Source organism: Meleagris gallopavo, chromosome 5 (genome assembly GCF_905368555.1).
Source record: "Meleagris gallopavo chromosome 5, MGAL_WU_HG_1.1, whole genome shotgun sequence".
Lineage (NCBI taxonomy): Eukaryota > Metazoa > Chordata > Aves > Galliformes > Phasianidae > Meleagris > Meleagris gallopavo.
This window is the reverse complement of record NC_139408.1, coordinates 1,654,461-1,669,723: the sequence shown is the minus strand read 5'-3', so window position 1 is coordinate 1,669,723 and position 15,263 is coordinate 1,654,461. Positions and strand designations below refer to the sequence as shown.

Genomic DNA, 15,263 nt, shown 5'->3' with positions numbered 1-15,263 from the left:
GATTTTCCGGTAATACATTTAAGTTTATAAAGTAATCTAGGCATGACTTCCATGAGTTTTAATATCATCCTTTCCCATGAGGTGATCTCAAAATCTGCATGTTAAAAGTCACTTTTGCTGTCAGTTACTGTTAACCCAATCCATGGACTTAAGGAGACTTCTGTCAGAGCTTATATTTTTTTTCCCTCAGACTTGCCAGACAAAACTCTGTCTTTTGTGATGTCATTACTGCAAATTCACAACTGTGATTTAAAAGATCCCTTCTAAAAGAAAAACATATCTATGTTTTATATCGTTATATTAAAACGTAACCAGGGTACCTCTTTGTCCATCCAAGATTCCCACTGATTCTTCTTGTGCTCTCAGATCTGCTCACACCGTAGCCTTTGACAGTGGCTGAGAGAAGCAGAGTCCCAGTGTCAGTCTGTCACAATGGCCCATCCATTGAGATGCGTAACCTCTGGAAAAGGGAAGTGAAAAGAAAAACAAAATCAAAATATAGAAATAGCAGAGCAGAAGACAAAGGAAAAAGCAAGGATTCAAACACCAGCTTTCCACAGGTCCTGTGACAGGCACAGTATGGGCCAGACCTACAAAACTCTGTAGCTTTTAAGTCAAATCTGGACAGATGACTTCCTGAGATGAGCTGATGTCTCTGCCAAGATGCAAGATGAACTAACAGTCAGACAAGGACCATTCAGAACAAGTTGTTAACCTTAAGAAGGTAAAAATCCAGAATAAACATGAACAAGTATATACTTGAGCTTCTGCTAAAGCTTCAGACTGAGGCTATACTTTGTGTTACTGGATCAGACAGCAGAAGCTATAGAATCATATTCATTCCATGGGAGTCCTTGGCTTTACCTCTTGCTAAACTGATGTAGTCGGAAGATGCTTTGTCCCACTCTGACATCAGACTTGTATCTGAGATGAAACATTTGTTATTGATATAGCAACTTCTTTAAGTATACGTGATTTTTAGTCAGCTATTTCACATGCAGCAAAGTTTATTAAACTGTACCACCTCACGCCTTGCTGTTTTTGTTTCAATAATGCTTATTATTCTTTCAAATTTAGTTCATCCTACAGCACATTTGAAGGCTTGAAATGAAATTTTACCATATAGACAAGTTCTTCAATGACTAAATTATTCTTCTGGTCACGGGTTATCTATTATAATTAAGAACGTGAGTCAAAGAAGAGTAAAGAAAGAGGTTATTGTTATCAGTCCATTCTTCAATGCTTTCAGGTCCAAATCTGAATAACTGCACACACTCATGTGATTTCAAAGCATTCTCTCATCTGATAGATTTTCACCCGTGTGCTCTTTTCCCCACGTTTGTCGGGTCAGAACGCCCGTTACCTGCCTTCAATACTGCCAAATTAACAAAGCAAAAATCAATGCTTAAAGACCACAAGCCACAGGACTGCCAGTCTGCAAGCTGCTGCTACCTTATTCTTAGATTTTGTTGTTGCTACACAGTCGCAAGAATGTCTATACTGTTATATTTATATTAGAATGTGTGCATGTGTCATGTATGTACCTGCAGAGAACTGCGTGGCAACACTGCTGCAGGACCTCAGGCCTCTGCCTTCCACTCAGCCAGCACGCACCAGGAGCCACTGGCAGAAGAGAACCCTGAGGTTCCAGAGCCATTCACGGGTTGCCATCAAAAAATCTATTTCTGCACGGGATTCACAGGAAAAAGAGGCTCTCAGAATCTCCTAAGACTGGATTTTAAAGTGGAAGCAACAGAAAAACAACACACTCAAACCATTCTGAGAAGTGATCTGACAGCTAGTGTCTTAAAATACCCCATGTATAGAACCACAGAATGACTTGGATTGCAAGGGCATAAAGCCCATGTAGTTCCAACCCCCCTGCCATGGGCTGGTTGCCACCCACCAGATCAGGCTGCCCAGGGCCCCATCCAGCCTGGCCTTGAACGCTTCCAGGCTTTCTCAAAGCTGTATCTGCTTCATGCCTAGTGCCTGAAAAGCATCCCTCCCAGCGTCATCATCTTCCCATCACAAACCGGCACTTAACCTCAGACTTCCTTCCGCCTACCAAAACTCACTGTTTTCAGAGACAACCTGGGGTTTGCAAGGAATGCAAGATTAGCTTCCTTTCAGATGCTTGCTCAATATTTAAATCCTGCTCCTACTGAAAAAGACATAGGTCTTAGTGTTAGTTTTAATGGAAATGAGATCAAGTTGCAAACTTACAGACTGGAACCTATTAGACTTTGCTTTAGCTTGGAATTTTCTGCACAAAAAAGGTCACTTCAAAAGCAAACCCAAGCGTAATGTACTTGCAATTTAAGACTCTGTAACAGCGAGACAGCAGAGGTGTTCAAGGCCAGGTTGGATGGGGCCCTGGGCAGCCTAGTCTGGTATTGCATGTGGAGGTTGGTGGCCCTGCATGTGGCAGGGGGTTGGAGATTCACGACCCTTGAGGTTCCTTCCAACCCCGGCCATTCTGTGATTCTGTGTTGCACTGTAACAGAGGATGTTGCCAACAGTGGCACTCAGGCTGGATAAATCTATACAGATTCTCTTTTAAATCAGAGCTGGTGCTGAATTAGTAGTTCCTATCTGTGAGTTAAAGATAAATTCTACTACCTCACAGTGATTTATGCCGTTTGCTCCAGAAGCCATGAAGCTTCAGGAATATATGTATGACACTTGCTAAACTCCACTTCACACACCAGTTTGAACCTACAGACATCAGGGGAATCACAGCCAGCAGTTTATTGGTGCACAGCTTCCTTTACTGAAGCCAGGAGCTGCATGTTCTGTTTTGAAAAAAAGACAATTAGGAAGTAATGGGCCCAGATATGTTTTATTAACAGAAGTCTCTTTTTCCGATAACCTACTTGTCACTATTCTTAATTTTGTCTCTCCTAGCATCTATGTCGTGCAGAAGATACTTTTAAAATACACTAAAAATGAATATTAGAAAATCCTATATTGCGTGTTACCTGTCAGAGGTCATCAGCAGCTGCATTTCAAGAAAACTGAAGGCATTAGATGGAGTGTGCCCAGTAGATTAATACAGAGCTGTGAACTTTCATCCTCTGCAGCAAGATTTCCATCCAACTGACACAGAACTGACACACAGTAACACTTACAACCAGGGGGATCCAATTTAGATGGAGTTCAAATGGTTTCAAGCTACTCATAGGTCACAGAGGTAAAGTATGCATAAGAGAGCTGGCTTTAATCAGAATGTTTTCAGTAATGTCACACTAGAAGTGTTAGGCCACACTGAAAATGAACTGGATGTTAGGCTTGAGAATTACATTACCAAATACACTTAAATAGTCTGAATATATTCCTTAAGGTATTTTCCCATGCCAAAAATGTTGGAATTTTTTTCAGGATAATAAAAAAAGACAGAGTTTCACATAAGCATGGAAAACCATCTTTTCTACGTGGCGTCGTATCCGTAACATCAACCTGCAAACTTGGGGGCAGAAACAGTCCGAAACAAAACCTAAACACTTCAATGAGGGTGACGATTTGGAAATACATATCCAAAGACTCATTTTTTTTCTCCATAAAGGAGTATTAGAATATAGGAAATTCGAAAGGGACGGCGAGTATTACAGCGAGGAGGACATCTCAGGAAAGGCCAATCCTAATGCAGTCATCAAATGCTGACCTACTCGTGAATCAGGCAGGTGGCTTCTCCTTGTAACATTTCATATTGAAGAACAATGTGAAAATGAGAGGACTTATTGGAAGACATGTCATCGAAAGAGAAAATGTAACTCTCTTGAGAGAGTTTTAAAGGCCACATTCTACCCAGAAAATCCTAATCTGTCAGGCTTTATTTCAAGCTTCCCTGATCATTTTGGTTGTGTCCAAAGCAGTACTGTGCTCTCCTTTCCAGGCAGATAGGCTGAGCTGTATTCTTGTGCCATTCAAGAAGTAAACTGGGAAACAGCTTACAACATAACAGAAAGTGTCATCTGTTTGGCACAGTCTGGTTTGCACTGCGTTTAAGAGCTGCTCTGCAGAAATACAAAGCAGCTACCGCATAAAGCCTAGCAGACAAGCCATGCTAAGTTGCTGAAGATTTTCACTGAATTTTGCTAGGAAAAAAGATTAAAAACCCTTCCTGTTGTGCCAGTCTATAGTATCATCTCTGCAATAATTCTGCTCAGTGCCATGGAGAGAAGGAGGAACTCCATCTGTGAGCAGATGAAGAAGTGTGCTGCTAGCAATACAGCGCTGGATCTCACGTCGCGTTACAGCAAGCAGCTCAGCTCAGGTCAGCAAAGCAGAAACAAGGAAGCTGACAGAGTGGGATACAGCGTTTTGTTAGCGAATATTCAGCCAGACATGGCATCACATCCAACAAAAACGCTTTTATCGTCTATTTACTCCCCTGCATCCTACACTGGTGATCTAACATGTACAGGCAGAAAAGAAAAATGGAGAATTCATAAACGTGTGTTTTCTTAAAACAGGATAAATTAGGGTTTTTTGAGTTCCTTACTATTAGAAACAAGATTGTTTCCAGCACCTGGCTTGCTCACGCACACTCTCTCAGGTGCCCCTTCACAGAACTCTAATCTAAACACAGGACTAGCTAGAGCGTCCCCATCTAGGTTAGTGAAACAAATGCTTCATTTTTTTTCCTCAAACTGCTTTTAAAATGCTTTTAAAGACCTCTCCACCACAACTTTGGTGGTTTTGTTGTTCGTTTCTTCGTTGTTTTTTTTTTTTTTTTTTTGCCTTTTGAAACAAAGACTGATGGCATTTAAAATGGAATTAAATATTTTTCGTAACGCAGCTGCGTAAGTTTTATTTAAACTTTTGCCAAGACTACTCGTATGCTCTTATAACTATTGCAGTCTTCCTTTCATGCTTTTAATTTTTAGTTTCCATATTTCAATAAAACATAAGTTGCTGAATGATCCCTAAGCTGTGTATTCCAGCCCATAGCTTCATTAGAACCTTGGGCAGATTTTAAACTCCATCTTCTGGACTTCTTTACAGAATGTAGGCAGCAGACTAGCATTAGATTTAACTCCTGGTCCCCACCTTGCTTCCCTGAAGTAACACTACCGTTAAAACAGTGTCCAAAGAAGGATCTCTTACTTTCTTCCACTCATCACGAGTTTTATTAGCTCTCTCCTTACAAATGCAGAAATCCCACTGGAATTGGAGAACCCATCAGATCACCATGTCTTCCTAACCAGAAGACAGGTGAAACATCTGTTCTTCTCGTCCTCATAGGAGGACAGTATTTACTTTAACTTAGTGAAATAGGGAAAAATATTGTTAGGATGCGTCTCAGACCAAGCAAATAGGAAATAGGAAACATATTTTGCTGCACTCTTGAAGTCTTTACTGGTGGAATGCCCTTACGTGGCAACAAAAGAGGTTTCCTTCAATCTTCTGCTAAGTGACTCCATCTTTCTGTGCTTGTTAATGATCTGGCTTCGGTTATTTGTCTCTCTTACCAGTGCAGTACATCTGGCATGAAGGCTTTCATGCTAAAGAAAATCCAACTAGTGCAGAATGCTTCAATAAATCCCTTCTACAATGCAAATGATCGTGATCTCACCACCATGTCCTCTGCCCTCTACACTAGAAAGCCTGTGAATCCTAAAGCTTTGCACTAAACGACTTTCCTCCTTCAACACAGCAGATCCTTCATCAGCCAGGTAGGGCTCAACCAGAAGACAGCAAGCACTTCCATGAAGGTGGACCTAAAGCTGTAGAATTAACTGCCTTAGGAAAAAAAAAGATGATCAAAATCTTCCGCACTACCTGCTCTAATGAGCAGTCAAGTTTAGGAGCTTGCTTTATATTTAACATTAAGATGAATCAACACTCAGGAGAAAGATCATTTCCAAACCCTTTGAAAACAAATGCTCTGCAGAGCAGGTTACTCCATTGGTGACCTTCAAAACCAGACCAGCCCTTCACCCCACCCCAATGCTATGGAAAAGGTGTACAGCATGGGCAGCAGAGTTTTCAACCCTTCCAGAGGCCTGGTTTGAATGACATTTAAGAAGTCAAGCATAATATACCAGAGAGCACCAATTATATTATAGAAATAAAGATGACAAAATGGAAATGCCTCAACATCAACATTTTCTAAATACCAAGCGTTCCTCAAGGCTTCTCCTCACACTGCTTTTCATTCAATATCTTCCCATGTTCTGCTCAGAGGTTACAGTTCTCTCAAACAAACTGCCCAACTGTTTTCATGCCAGCTAAAAAAATCCCCCCAGATCGATTAAGAATAACGTTTTCCTCACTGAATTTAAAAAAAACACACTTTCATTAAAGTGACACTGGGCAGTGATGTTTGTCAAACCACCAGCATCTAAATCTCTCTCTGTTTTATTTTTAGGAAGTTGGGAAAACTCTAACAGTTAAACTATCTCCTCTCCGTGGCTGCACAAACACATATCAAAAAATGGAGGATTTTTATTTTAGTTCCCAAATTTGATTTATCTGTTCATTCTTCTGCATCCATATTTCAACAGCCCCCAAATCACTGAGCTGTCCCTCGAGATGTGTATCCAATAACATCCTTAATCGTTTCCATTTCCAGCATAACAGCATATGTGGATCTGCACATTCTGCATAGCTGGCTGCAAGTGATCAGAATTGATTCCCTGGGAAACGATGGGAACTTTCAGGGTTAACTTATAGACTACCTCAAAAACACATTCGGGTTCTTTTGCAATAACATGCCAAACTTAATGACCATCATATAATGGTTGCACGATCTGAGATCTGGAAAACCTAGACACATTCAATTGCTTTCTCTGATGAGGTCTGTACTTGTTTGGCATTACCAGAGATATCTCAATCCCTAAATAATTAACCTACAACCAATATGTATGAAATTGCCTCACTAAGCTCACTATCCAGGACTGTTTGCTGTTAAATTAGTAGAATAAATAATTTACACCAAAAAAGTGTGCACAAGATAGTGCCAATAAACCTGAGGGAACTTATTCATTATTTGCAAGAAAATTGGATGAAACAATTCCCCAAGTACAAGCCATTCTGTAGAGTAAAAGGTGTAGTGTTATTAGTATTACTGCAGCATGCAGGGAACAAATGAAATCTCGTGACTTCACTTCAGGGTATGCTCTCCTCATTAGCCTATTCTCCAGACTATAAATACGTGTAATATTCTGTACACACACAGTATATACACATACATGCATACAGAGGAGACTGTACATTTGCAAATGAACAGCATTTCTTATGGAAAAAAAAAAAGTGTAGATGTATATTCGCTCATTACCAAATGAATAAGGACCAGAGGAATAACACTTGATTCTGAAATGGCAGCAGTGCATCATCTTGAAAATTTCCAAATCACGTTCTGCAGAGGCAAAAGTTACTATCACTAACCCTAATAACGTGAGAAATTCATTTGCAAATTTGCACTTCACAGGATTGGTATCATTTGAAGATCATCCTAAAAGGAAGCATGATCAACTTTTTCACTGCTCTGAATGGCTGCCTGTATGCACTTGCTCCTGCACACAGATCAGCGAGCCTGCACTAACGCTGCTGGGAAAAACAACACAGACTCTTGACAAAACTTCAGAAACATTTTTAAAATAGTTTTTCTAAACGCACATTCAGATTCACATTCACATTCATTACTAAAACCTCATATTTAGGAAAAAAAATAAGTAAATACAATTCCCTGAGAACCATTCAGCACAGAAACGAGCACTGAGGCCAAAGTGAAGTCTATGGCTCCGGCTGGGCCCACCCCTAGCTGGGCTCCTGTACTCACAATGCCTGCAGCACTGGAAGGCCTGCCCTTCCCTTCACAGGCCTGAGGAGGAGACACTCTGTCTGTCCATCACGGCTCAATCTTCCAGTGCACAACACCACTTCTTCATGTTCCCCTGTGGATACTGTGGTGCCTTGAAAGTACACTCAGCCAGGGGATTCCCTAACCTAAAAGACCAGCTCCTCAGTATTAAGAACCACCTCCTCTTTGAGCCAGGCTCTTCCCACAAAGGGAGACGTCCTCTATCATGCATTCTTGCTGCAGCCTTGTCAGATTCACCACGCCGCAGGAAGGTAGAACAGAACTCACAGAATCCTGCATCCAGCCCCTTGGTTGAGCCTGATTCAAATGCTAGCTCTCAGCCTCCTTTGTGGTGGGATTCTGACTTTTCTTCTTTGATCACAAAAACTGTGGGTCCCGTTTCCAGAACTTGCTTTGTATTCATGTTGGAAACACAACTGTCTATTTTATGGAAAAACAACACCAAAATGAAGAAGAAAAAAACAACAGTAACAAGAAATCATTTCATCCTTGATTATGAATCACATAGTTGCTTGATCTGAGTTCCAATTCTTCCTGCAATCTAACTTATTTAACACAGAAACAAACCAGAGACATGCATACCAGCTTACCTGCTCTCCTAGAAAACAATGCTAGGGATTACCAATTTCCCTCATTTTAATCCCAAAAGAACAATGACAACAAAGAAGGGTTAGCCCTGCAGCGTAAAAGGTGTCCCAATGTCATTGTTGCATGCAAGGATCAGATAAGCACCTGACTTGTTCTGTCTGTGAAGACAGCTTTATCCAAATAAAGGATAGTGCATTTTATCATTCTTTAATGGAAAAGACCTGTCACTCTTTGAATATCATCATATGGTCGGTGGCCGGCAGATAATGGACTGTTAAGTGTCAAGGTGACTGGCTTTGAATGTGCACAAAACTAAAAATTATAGACCTGTCATTCCATAGGCAGGCCACAATTAGCTGTCTGTGCAACTTGAAATTTCCATTTTGCCAGCTGAATAATCAATTGGAGACATTTTCTCAATATAGACGCAATTTTAGGCTCTCTGCACTGAGGATTTCATCTTTTTTTTTTTCTAAGGTTTTTCAAACAACTGCATGGCGCACTTAAGCAGATGGGGTTACAAGTAAACCGCGCAGTTATCGCCTCCCCAAACACACACACAAAGACATGCACCAGCATTTTATAATCAACACTTCTCACGTTCATTTCCTCCAGCCGTACTCTACAATGTTTCTGCCACGGATATGGGGCTGTGGAACAGAAGCTACACAAAATTCACAGCTTCCATGTTCGCAGCTGTTTGTTTTGATTAACAATGTAATATTTTCCTACATTTTGCTAGCCTGATATGAGCTAACAGTACAACACGAGTTGCAAAAAAATGCTTTCAATTGTCACCTTCTAAAAGGGGACGTACTTTCTTGACGGAGACATTTTTCTGCATAGCTTACTAACAATGTTTAAGGTGGTTGGGGCAGAGACCTTATTTTACGCTGCTAAAAACACATCAGCAAATACACTGATACATCAATACTGACTCCTACACTTGGGCTTTGAAACTAAACAAGCAACACAACCAGAAAAGTTCAGAGTCACACAATGTATATTAGCATATGCAGCGTAACTCTTTTTGTCCTGGACAAGTAGATATTACTTGCTTTCTTACGGGCAGACTGCATTCGAGAAAGAAATTGCTTAATGCTGTGTCTGAATATGAGATAGGTTTACAAAACGGTGAGCTTGCTAAGTTTGTGCGTTATAAATACAACATATCGAATGAGTGCTGCCTCAATGTATTTCTAACATGAAAAAGTCCTTTAAAGATGTATCTGCAACTGCAGAGAGTTATTCCATCTCTCCTTTTTCTCTTTTTACTTTTTAATGAGCTCAGCCTGATTTCTACCACATGATGGGTGGAATTCCTACCATCTGACGTGGAAATACTACGCACAGGTTCTGTCCAAAGCCATTTACAACAAAGGAAAGACATCTGGGATCTTCAGTGGACTTTGAATCAGGCTGCAACATGTAGCCTTGCATTTTAACAGTACTTCAGTCATTGACAGAGCCCTCGCACGCTGTCCTGGGAGGCATGCAGGGACAGTTCAGTAATCTAAGAAGGGTTGTGGAGCAAAGTCTGCAACTAAGTCCTAGTTCCATGGCATATGGGCTTTTGTAACAACTGGCTCAAGTGAGAGCAGCTTGAGGAGTCCTTGTCTTCTGTCATAGACCCATGCTCTTTTTCCCTCCCATAGCACAACTTGTTTTTCTCACATTTGTTTTATTTGAGTGCTCCCCCAACACCTCCTTGACAGCGACTTTTAAGAGCAGGTATTCGAATGGACTAATTTACAGAAAGACAGAGAAGTGTCTGTATGTACAAAGGCTGAGGATGTGGCAAATCACAGTGAGTGCAGGAGCAGGAAGCTGGAGGGATGGCAGGGAATGTTCTTAAATTCACATTGCAGACCTACACTGTTAGCCTGAATTTCCTCCCTGCTCTCTCTTCTCTTCCCATCCAGAAATAGAAGGTTGGGCCATTAGAGAATTCAATTGGTTCCAGATGGGCCCTTAACCCAGCTCTTCTAATAAAAACATTTTCCTGTTAAACAACCTGTGTCACATGGAATAGATGAAGTTCATCTTTAGTATACCACCACCAAAGCCTGGAAAGACAGATCTAAAGCATGAGGATCCATAGCTCAAATACTAAAGGGTACTGTAGCAGTGATTCATCTCATACTTAGACAATGGTAATTATAAAAGCAATGCTGTATTAGACATGCATTACAAGTTTCTAACAAAAATTTATAAAGAATTATATCTGTCTTTTTTAAAGGTGGTGTTTCACTTGTTTTCTACTAAATTCTTCAGAAAAAAAAAATAAAAATCAAAATACAACACCTGTCAGTCTGGCTCCTCAATTGCCTCTTCCATGGGCAACCACCAGGTCTTACTTTACTTCTATTTTTTAATACACAAACGAGGGGTCTAGTTTTACTTGAACAGATATCAGTGAGAATAATTTCTAAATTTCCTCCTCATCCCACGTCCAATGCTAATGCCCATTAGCACAGAACCTTTCATGCTCTACATTAACGTCTGAGGCAGGTGAAAAAAGCCGGACGGCAATGTGACACTCAGCAGCAGCTCGCTCCCGAAGCCACCATCCACCCTGCCTCCTCCAGGCGCTGTTCCACCCCACGTGTGTTGGCTGGCACCGACTAAACCGACTGCTCCTTGCCCTTGAGCCCACTCGCCCCCCAGCACACGAGCTTCGTTCTGCAGCTGAGACAATCAAAAATGGGGTGGTTTTGTCCATTCCACTTCTACTTTAGAGAGGTTAGCTGAGTATTTTTCCCTCCCTGGATCCGGAGGGACCTGCTCTGCAGTTCAGCGTGCATTTGACCTCTAGGTTCTCCGTTTCAGAAGATGGAAGAGCTGCAGCTTAGAGGCCACGAGGTGCCTCGGGCCGTACCAGCGGCCCGCGCTCTCCACTGCGCGCCCCTCGGAAAAGTTGGGAATCAAGACGAAGTCACGCCTCCGCCTTCGCCTTCCAGTATCTCCCCAACTACGGAGCCCGCTCTGCCGCCATATCGTTCAGCGGAGCCAGCCAAGGCGGAGGATCGGCACGCAGGTCTCCGAGAGGTCTCCCCGACCCGCCAAGCACCGCCGATCCCCGCGGACGCTCGTGGCACGCCGCCAGACGGCGGGCGGCCGCGGGCCCCGGGCCGAGCAGCGCCGCCCACCCGAAGCGGGCCGGGGGCACCGGGCGGCCCGCCTGGCGCGAAGGGCCGGGGCCGCCAATGGGCTGCGGCTCGGCAAGGTCACCGCGCGGGGCCGGGCGCCCATTGGCTGCGGAGCGCTGGGCTGCGCGAGCGGCGCGGAGCAGGGGGTGGTCTGCCGTCAGACGGGAGAGGTCCGGGAGTAGGTAATTAAATCCTGTCAGAGGCAATTATCGGTTCCAGGGCCGTGACTCTGGCACTGAATGCAGATGATCTGAAGCTCTATTCTTGTAGAAATTCAAGAGGGCTTCTGGCACGGATCAGTTAGACATAAAGGAAGCAGCAGGCGTTTTGCAAACAATGCCCGTCTGTATGTCGAAGCTTTTTGCACATCTTTTTTCCTCCCTGGTCTCGGAGTTTGGTTACCGCTGATCAAAAATATTTCTTGCTCCTCACATTCTCATTAATTTAATAGATAAGATTTACTTAGGCTTTATGGGCAGACTGACTGCATCAGAGACGTGCTGTTCCAGAACAGCGCCCGCTTCAAACGCCTTTCAGCAGGACACAACAGCTTTAGACAATAGGAACACGTCAAATTATTGATCTTATACCAGAGACAAAAAAGAAAACAAAAACAAAACAAAACAAAACAAAAAACCCTAAAAACGACAGGCCTGCTAAATCCTATGGATGCCAGAAGGAAATAGATATATGACTCCTCCTAACGCTGTGTAATGATGCCAACAAGAGCATCAGAAGTGCCTTACATGTTAAAAAAGGCATCTTTACATTAGGCACCTCACCGATACAAGCTGATACAAGCAAAGGGTTGTTTACAACTAAATTCACAAAGCCCAGAATATTATTTACTCACTGTTCTCTGTATTTTGTTCTAATGTGGCACACTGCAGCAGCAGGGCACAAGCTGGGAAGCGCAGCCCGCAGCCACTGCAGGTTCCCTATGCTGGGCACGGCCTTCCTTCTCTGCACTGTCCTGGGTTTGTTTCCAGTCTCAAAATACTAAGCATTCATTAAACATTATGGTTCTAGTAAAATTCTCATTTCACTGAGCTCCATTTTGCTGATCCCGCCTGCGTAAACCACCGTTTCAACACTCATTTCTCCTGTGAAAAGCGAGGTTTTACTCAGACTGGTGTCTGTGAAGGAAAAAGAGGTGCTATCCTTAATTACAAACATCACTTTTTAGCATTAAATGTCAAAAGAGCAAGCACCAGATATCATCTCCTGCTTTACAGTATCCCCTGTCGGAGCGCAGTGATAACATCCACCTCACTGTACATTCCCAGCTGTACCAACATAAAAATACAGGTGTTTTTCTGGGCCACTTTATAGAAACTTTAGAGCATTGGAGAGAAACTCAGAAAATGACTGATGGTCTTTACCGAATTGTACAGTGTTAGTTGGAGAACAAGTTTTCTCACAGAAGCTCATTAGTGCTATCATTATTGCATACTCTAGTAATAAAGGCACATCCAAAACAAATGACTAAGATAGCTCCGTTTGCTATAGCTGTCAAAGCTGACTTTGGGATTTTATACGTTTCTTTTGACGTCGATATGATCGTGATTATGCAAATGCTTGGCTATTAGAAGATCAGCACAGTGCCTTGGATTTGTATCTGTTTTTTAAAACGTGTTCTTTCATCATTTGACTCTCATATATATCATACATACATCTATCTACGTGGGAAGAGAGGGATAAAGAGAGGATATATTTCTGTGTATGCCTTCATACCTGACCACTGCGTACTTTAAACTTCTGAAGGCCACTGAGCAGTGACTGGAAGAAGTAGCATTAGTCATTCTTACACCACAGTAGCTGATTTTTGATTCCAATGCATGGCACGTGAATAGTTCATATTTGTAGACAATTGGATCTTAATCATCCTAGTAAACCAAAAGTCTGCTTCAGATGCAAGAAGTGTTTTGTTTCATGGATATTCTACTACATTCATTTAAAATCTACCACTTCACTTACAGGGAGCATGATTATTAAGCTGGAGAGAAACAGAAAAACTGAATTTTAAGTTGATTACAAGTAAATACTTCTTCAGCTTTCCTGAGGTATTTGTTTCCTTAATAGTAATATTCTTTAAAACATCAAATCAGGAAGGTCAATAGAACAGCTGATTCTACCAACCATGAAGAGTGAGATTCTTTTAGACATCCACAGTCATCACATTACATACGTAAATTTCAAGGAGCCAATATCCAATTTTCTGTGGTTTCTTTCTTCCCACACATGTCACACTTCAAATTCGTTTTGACAACTAAACAATGTTTCCTTTATTTCATTATAATTCCCTTATCTAGAGTCAAAGCTTCATGACAATTTCATAGAAAGAAACATGAAAAGACTTTCTGGTAGATAGATTCCTTATTTTAAAGATTTCTCACAAAGATATGTTGGTAAACAATCCAGCTGCACAGCTTGTTGAAGGCAGTATCTAGCTCCCAGCCAACCTCACTCACAAATCCCATTAGAGATCCAATTCTTATTACTATTATCATTCCATCTCTGTTTTAAGAAAGCCAGACTATTCCTCATCACCTTGTTTCTGTGTATTTTTTCTCTTGAAGCTGTGTTAATATTCTACCAATATCATACACACTCTTAGTCTACTAAATGCAATTTAAAAAATCAGTTGCTGCTTGTGTAGGATATATTAACTGGTGTTTTTTCAGTTCATGTATAAGTGGAATTTCTTTCTCTGTTAAATCACATATACTTCAGAACAGGAATGCAGTCGCCAATTATTAATGCGAACAACAAAGTGAATTAATTATTCACCAGCTTACTATCAGCAGAAAGGAACTGGCAACTGCTTTTTAATTCTGGGGCTGGTTTTCACATCACGCCGAGTCTCAGCATGACTCAGGAGTTACAGAATCACCTCGCTGTGTTTCCCAAAAAGGATGCCCACCATTCATTGACCAGAGAAGCCCCAAGGCACTTCAGCCATTACCCCCCAACTCACAAGTCCATTACATTAGGAGGCATCTAGCAGGCGTCTCCATAACCTAGACAGACACAGGGAACTCAGACCTACCCTTAGAGAAGGAAATGTGGATGTTTATTTGTCCTTCGGCTGGACAAAGAAGGCTAGAACTGGAGAGATATTTTCTGACCTCTGTTGATACAGCAAGACTGCTAAGAGATAGAAGGCAGGTATGACAATGTCAATCTAGCAAGTGAGACATCAAGAGAATAGCCTTAACAATCTGAGCTGATAAACCGCTGGTTTTATGACAGGCAAAATCAACACTGTTGGTGCTTTCTCAGTGCCATGCCATCCTGTTCACCATGTGGGAAGATCACATAATGAATCCCAAACTCAGGAGAGGAAGGAACCTTCTAAATCAAAATTAATTGCCTGCTCTCATAATCACTTCATCGTAGAATCTGGTTTATAAATTAATCATACTTCATCTTAGAAGTACCTTGGCATTTTTCTCCCACTTTAACTATCAGACAGAACTTCTGGCATCTCCTTCCTCCGATCCTTAAGCGATCATCTGATTTCCAGCCCAAGTGAACGTATTAAGGTGAACAATTCGTTCTCGTGCCAATATTTTCTTTTCTATGAAGTAGATATTTTGTCTGTTGTTTACTTCTTTAACACACTTGTGAAGAGCAAGCAAGCTACTTTTCTGCTTCACTTTGCTAGGCTAAACAAATGAAGCTATTTCATTCTGCTC

The 15,263-nt window shown here is 41.7% G+C and overlaps 2 protein-coding genes across 3 annotated transcripts in view; one reads left to right on the top strand and one right to left on the bottom strand.

The window, feature by feature from the left end:
* MPPED2 (metallophosphoesterase domain containing 2) overlaps window positions 1-15,263 on the bottom strand; it is a 195,418-nt gene that overhangs the window by 100,260 nt on the left and 79,895 nt on the right. The window contains exon 13 of the mRNA XM_085223873.1: window positions 321-460. The gene's annotated coding sequence lies outside the window, so the exon portion shown is untranslated. The remainder of the gene's footprint in view (window positions 1-320; window positions 461-15,263) is intronic.
* Window positions 11,003-13,543, top strand: LOC146544203 (uncharacterized). 2 transcript variants are annotated; one of them, XM_085223869.1, is made up of 2 exons: window positions 11,003-11,158; window positions 11,246-13,543. In XM_085223869.1, exons 1-2 carry the CDS (start codon window positions 11,120-11,122, stop codon window positions 11,753-11,755), a joined length of 549 nt encoding a protein of 182 aa, XP_085079995.1. In that variant the 5' UTR covers window positions 11,003-11,119; the 3' UTR covers window positions 11,756-13,543. The 2 variants fall into 2 exon arrangements, with proteins under 2 accessions (XP_085079995.1, XP_085079994.1); XM_085223868.1 differs by having other exon boundaries at window positions 11,232-13,543.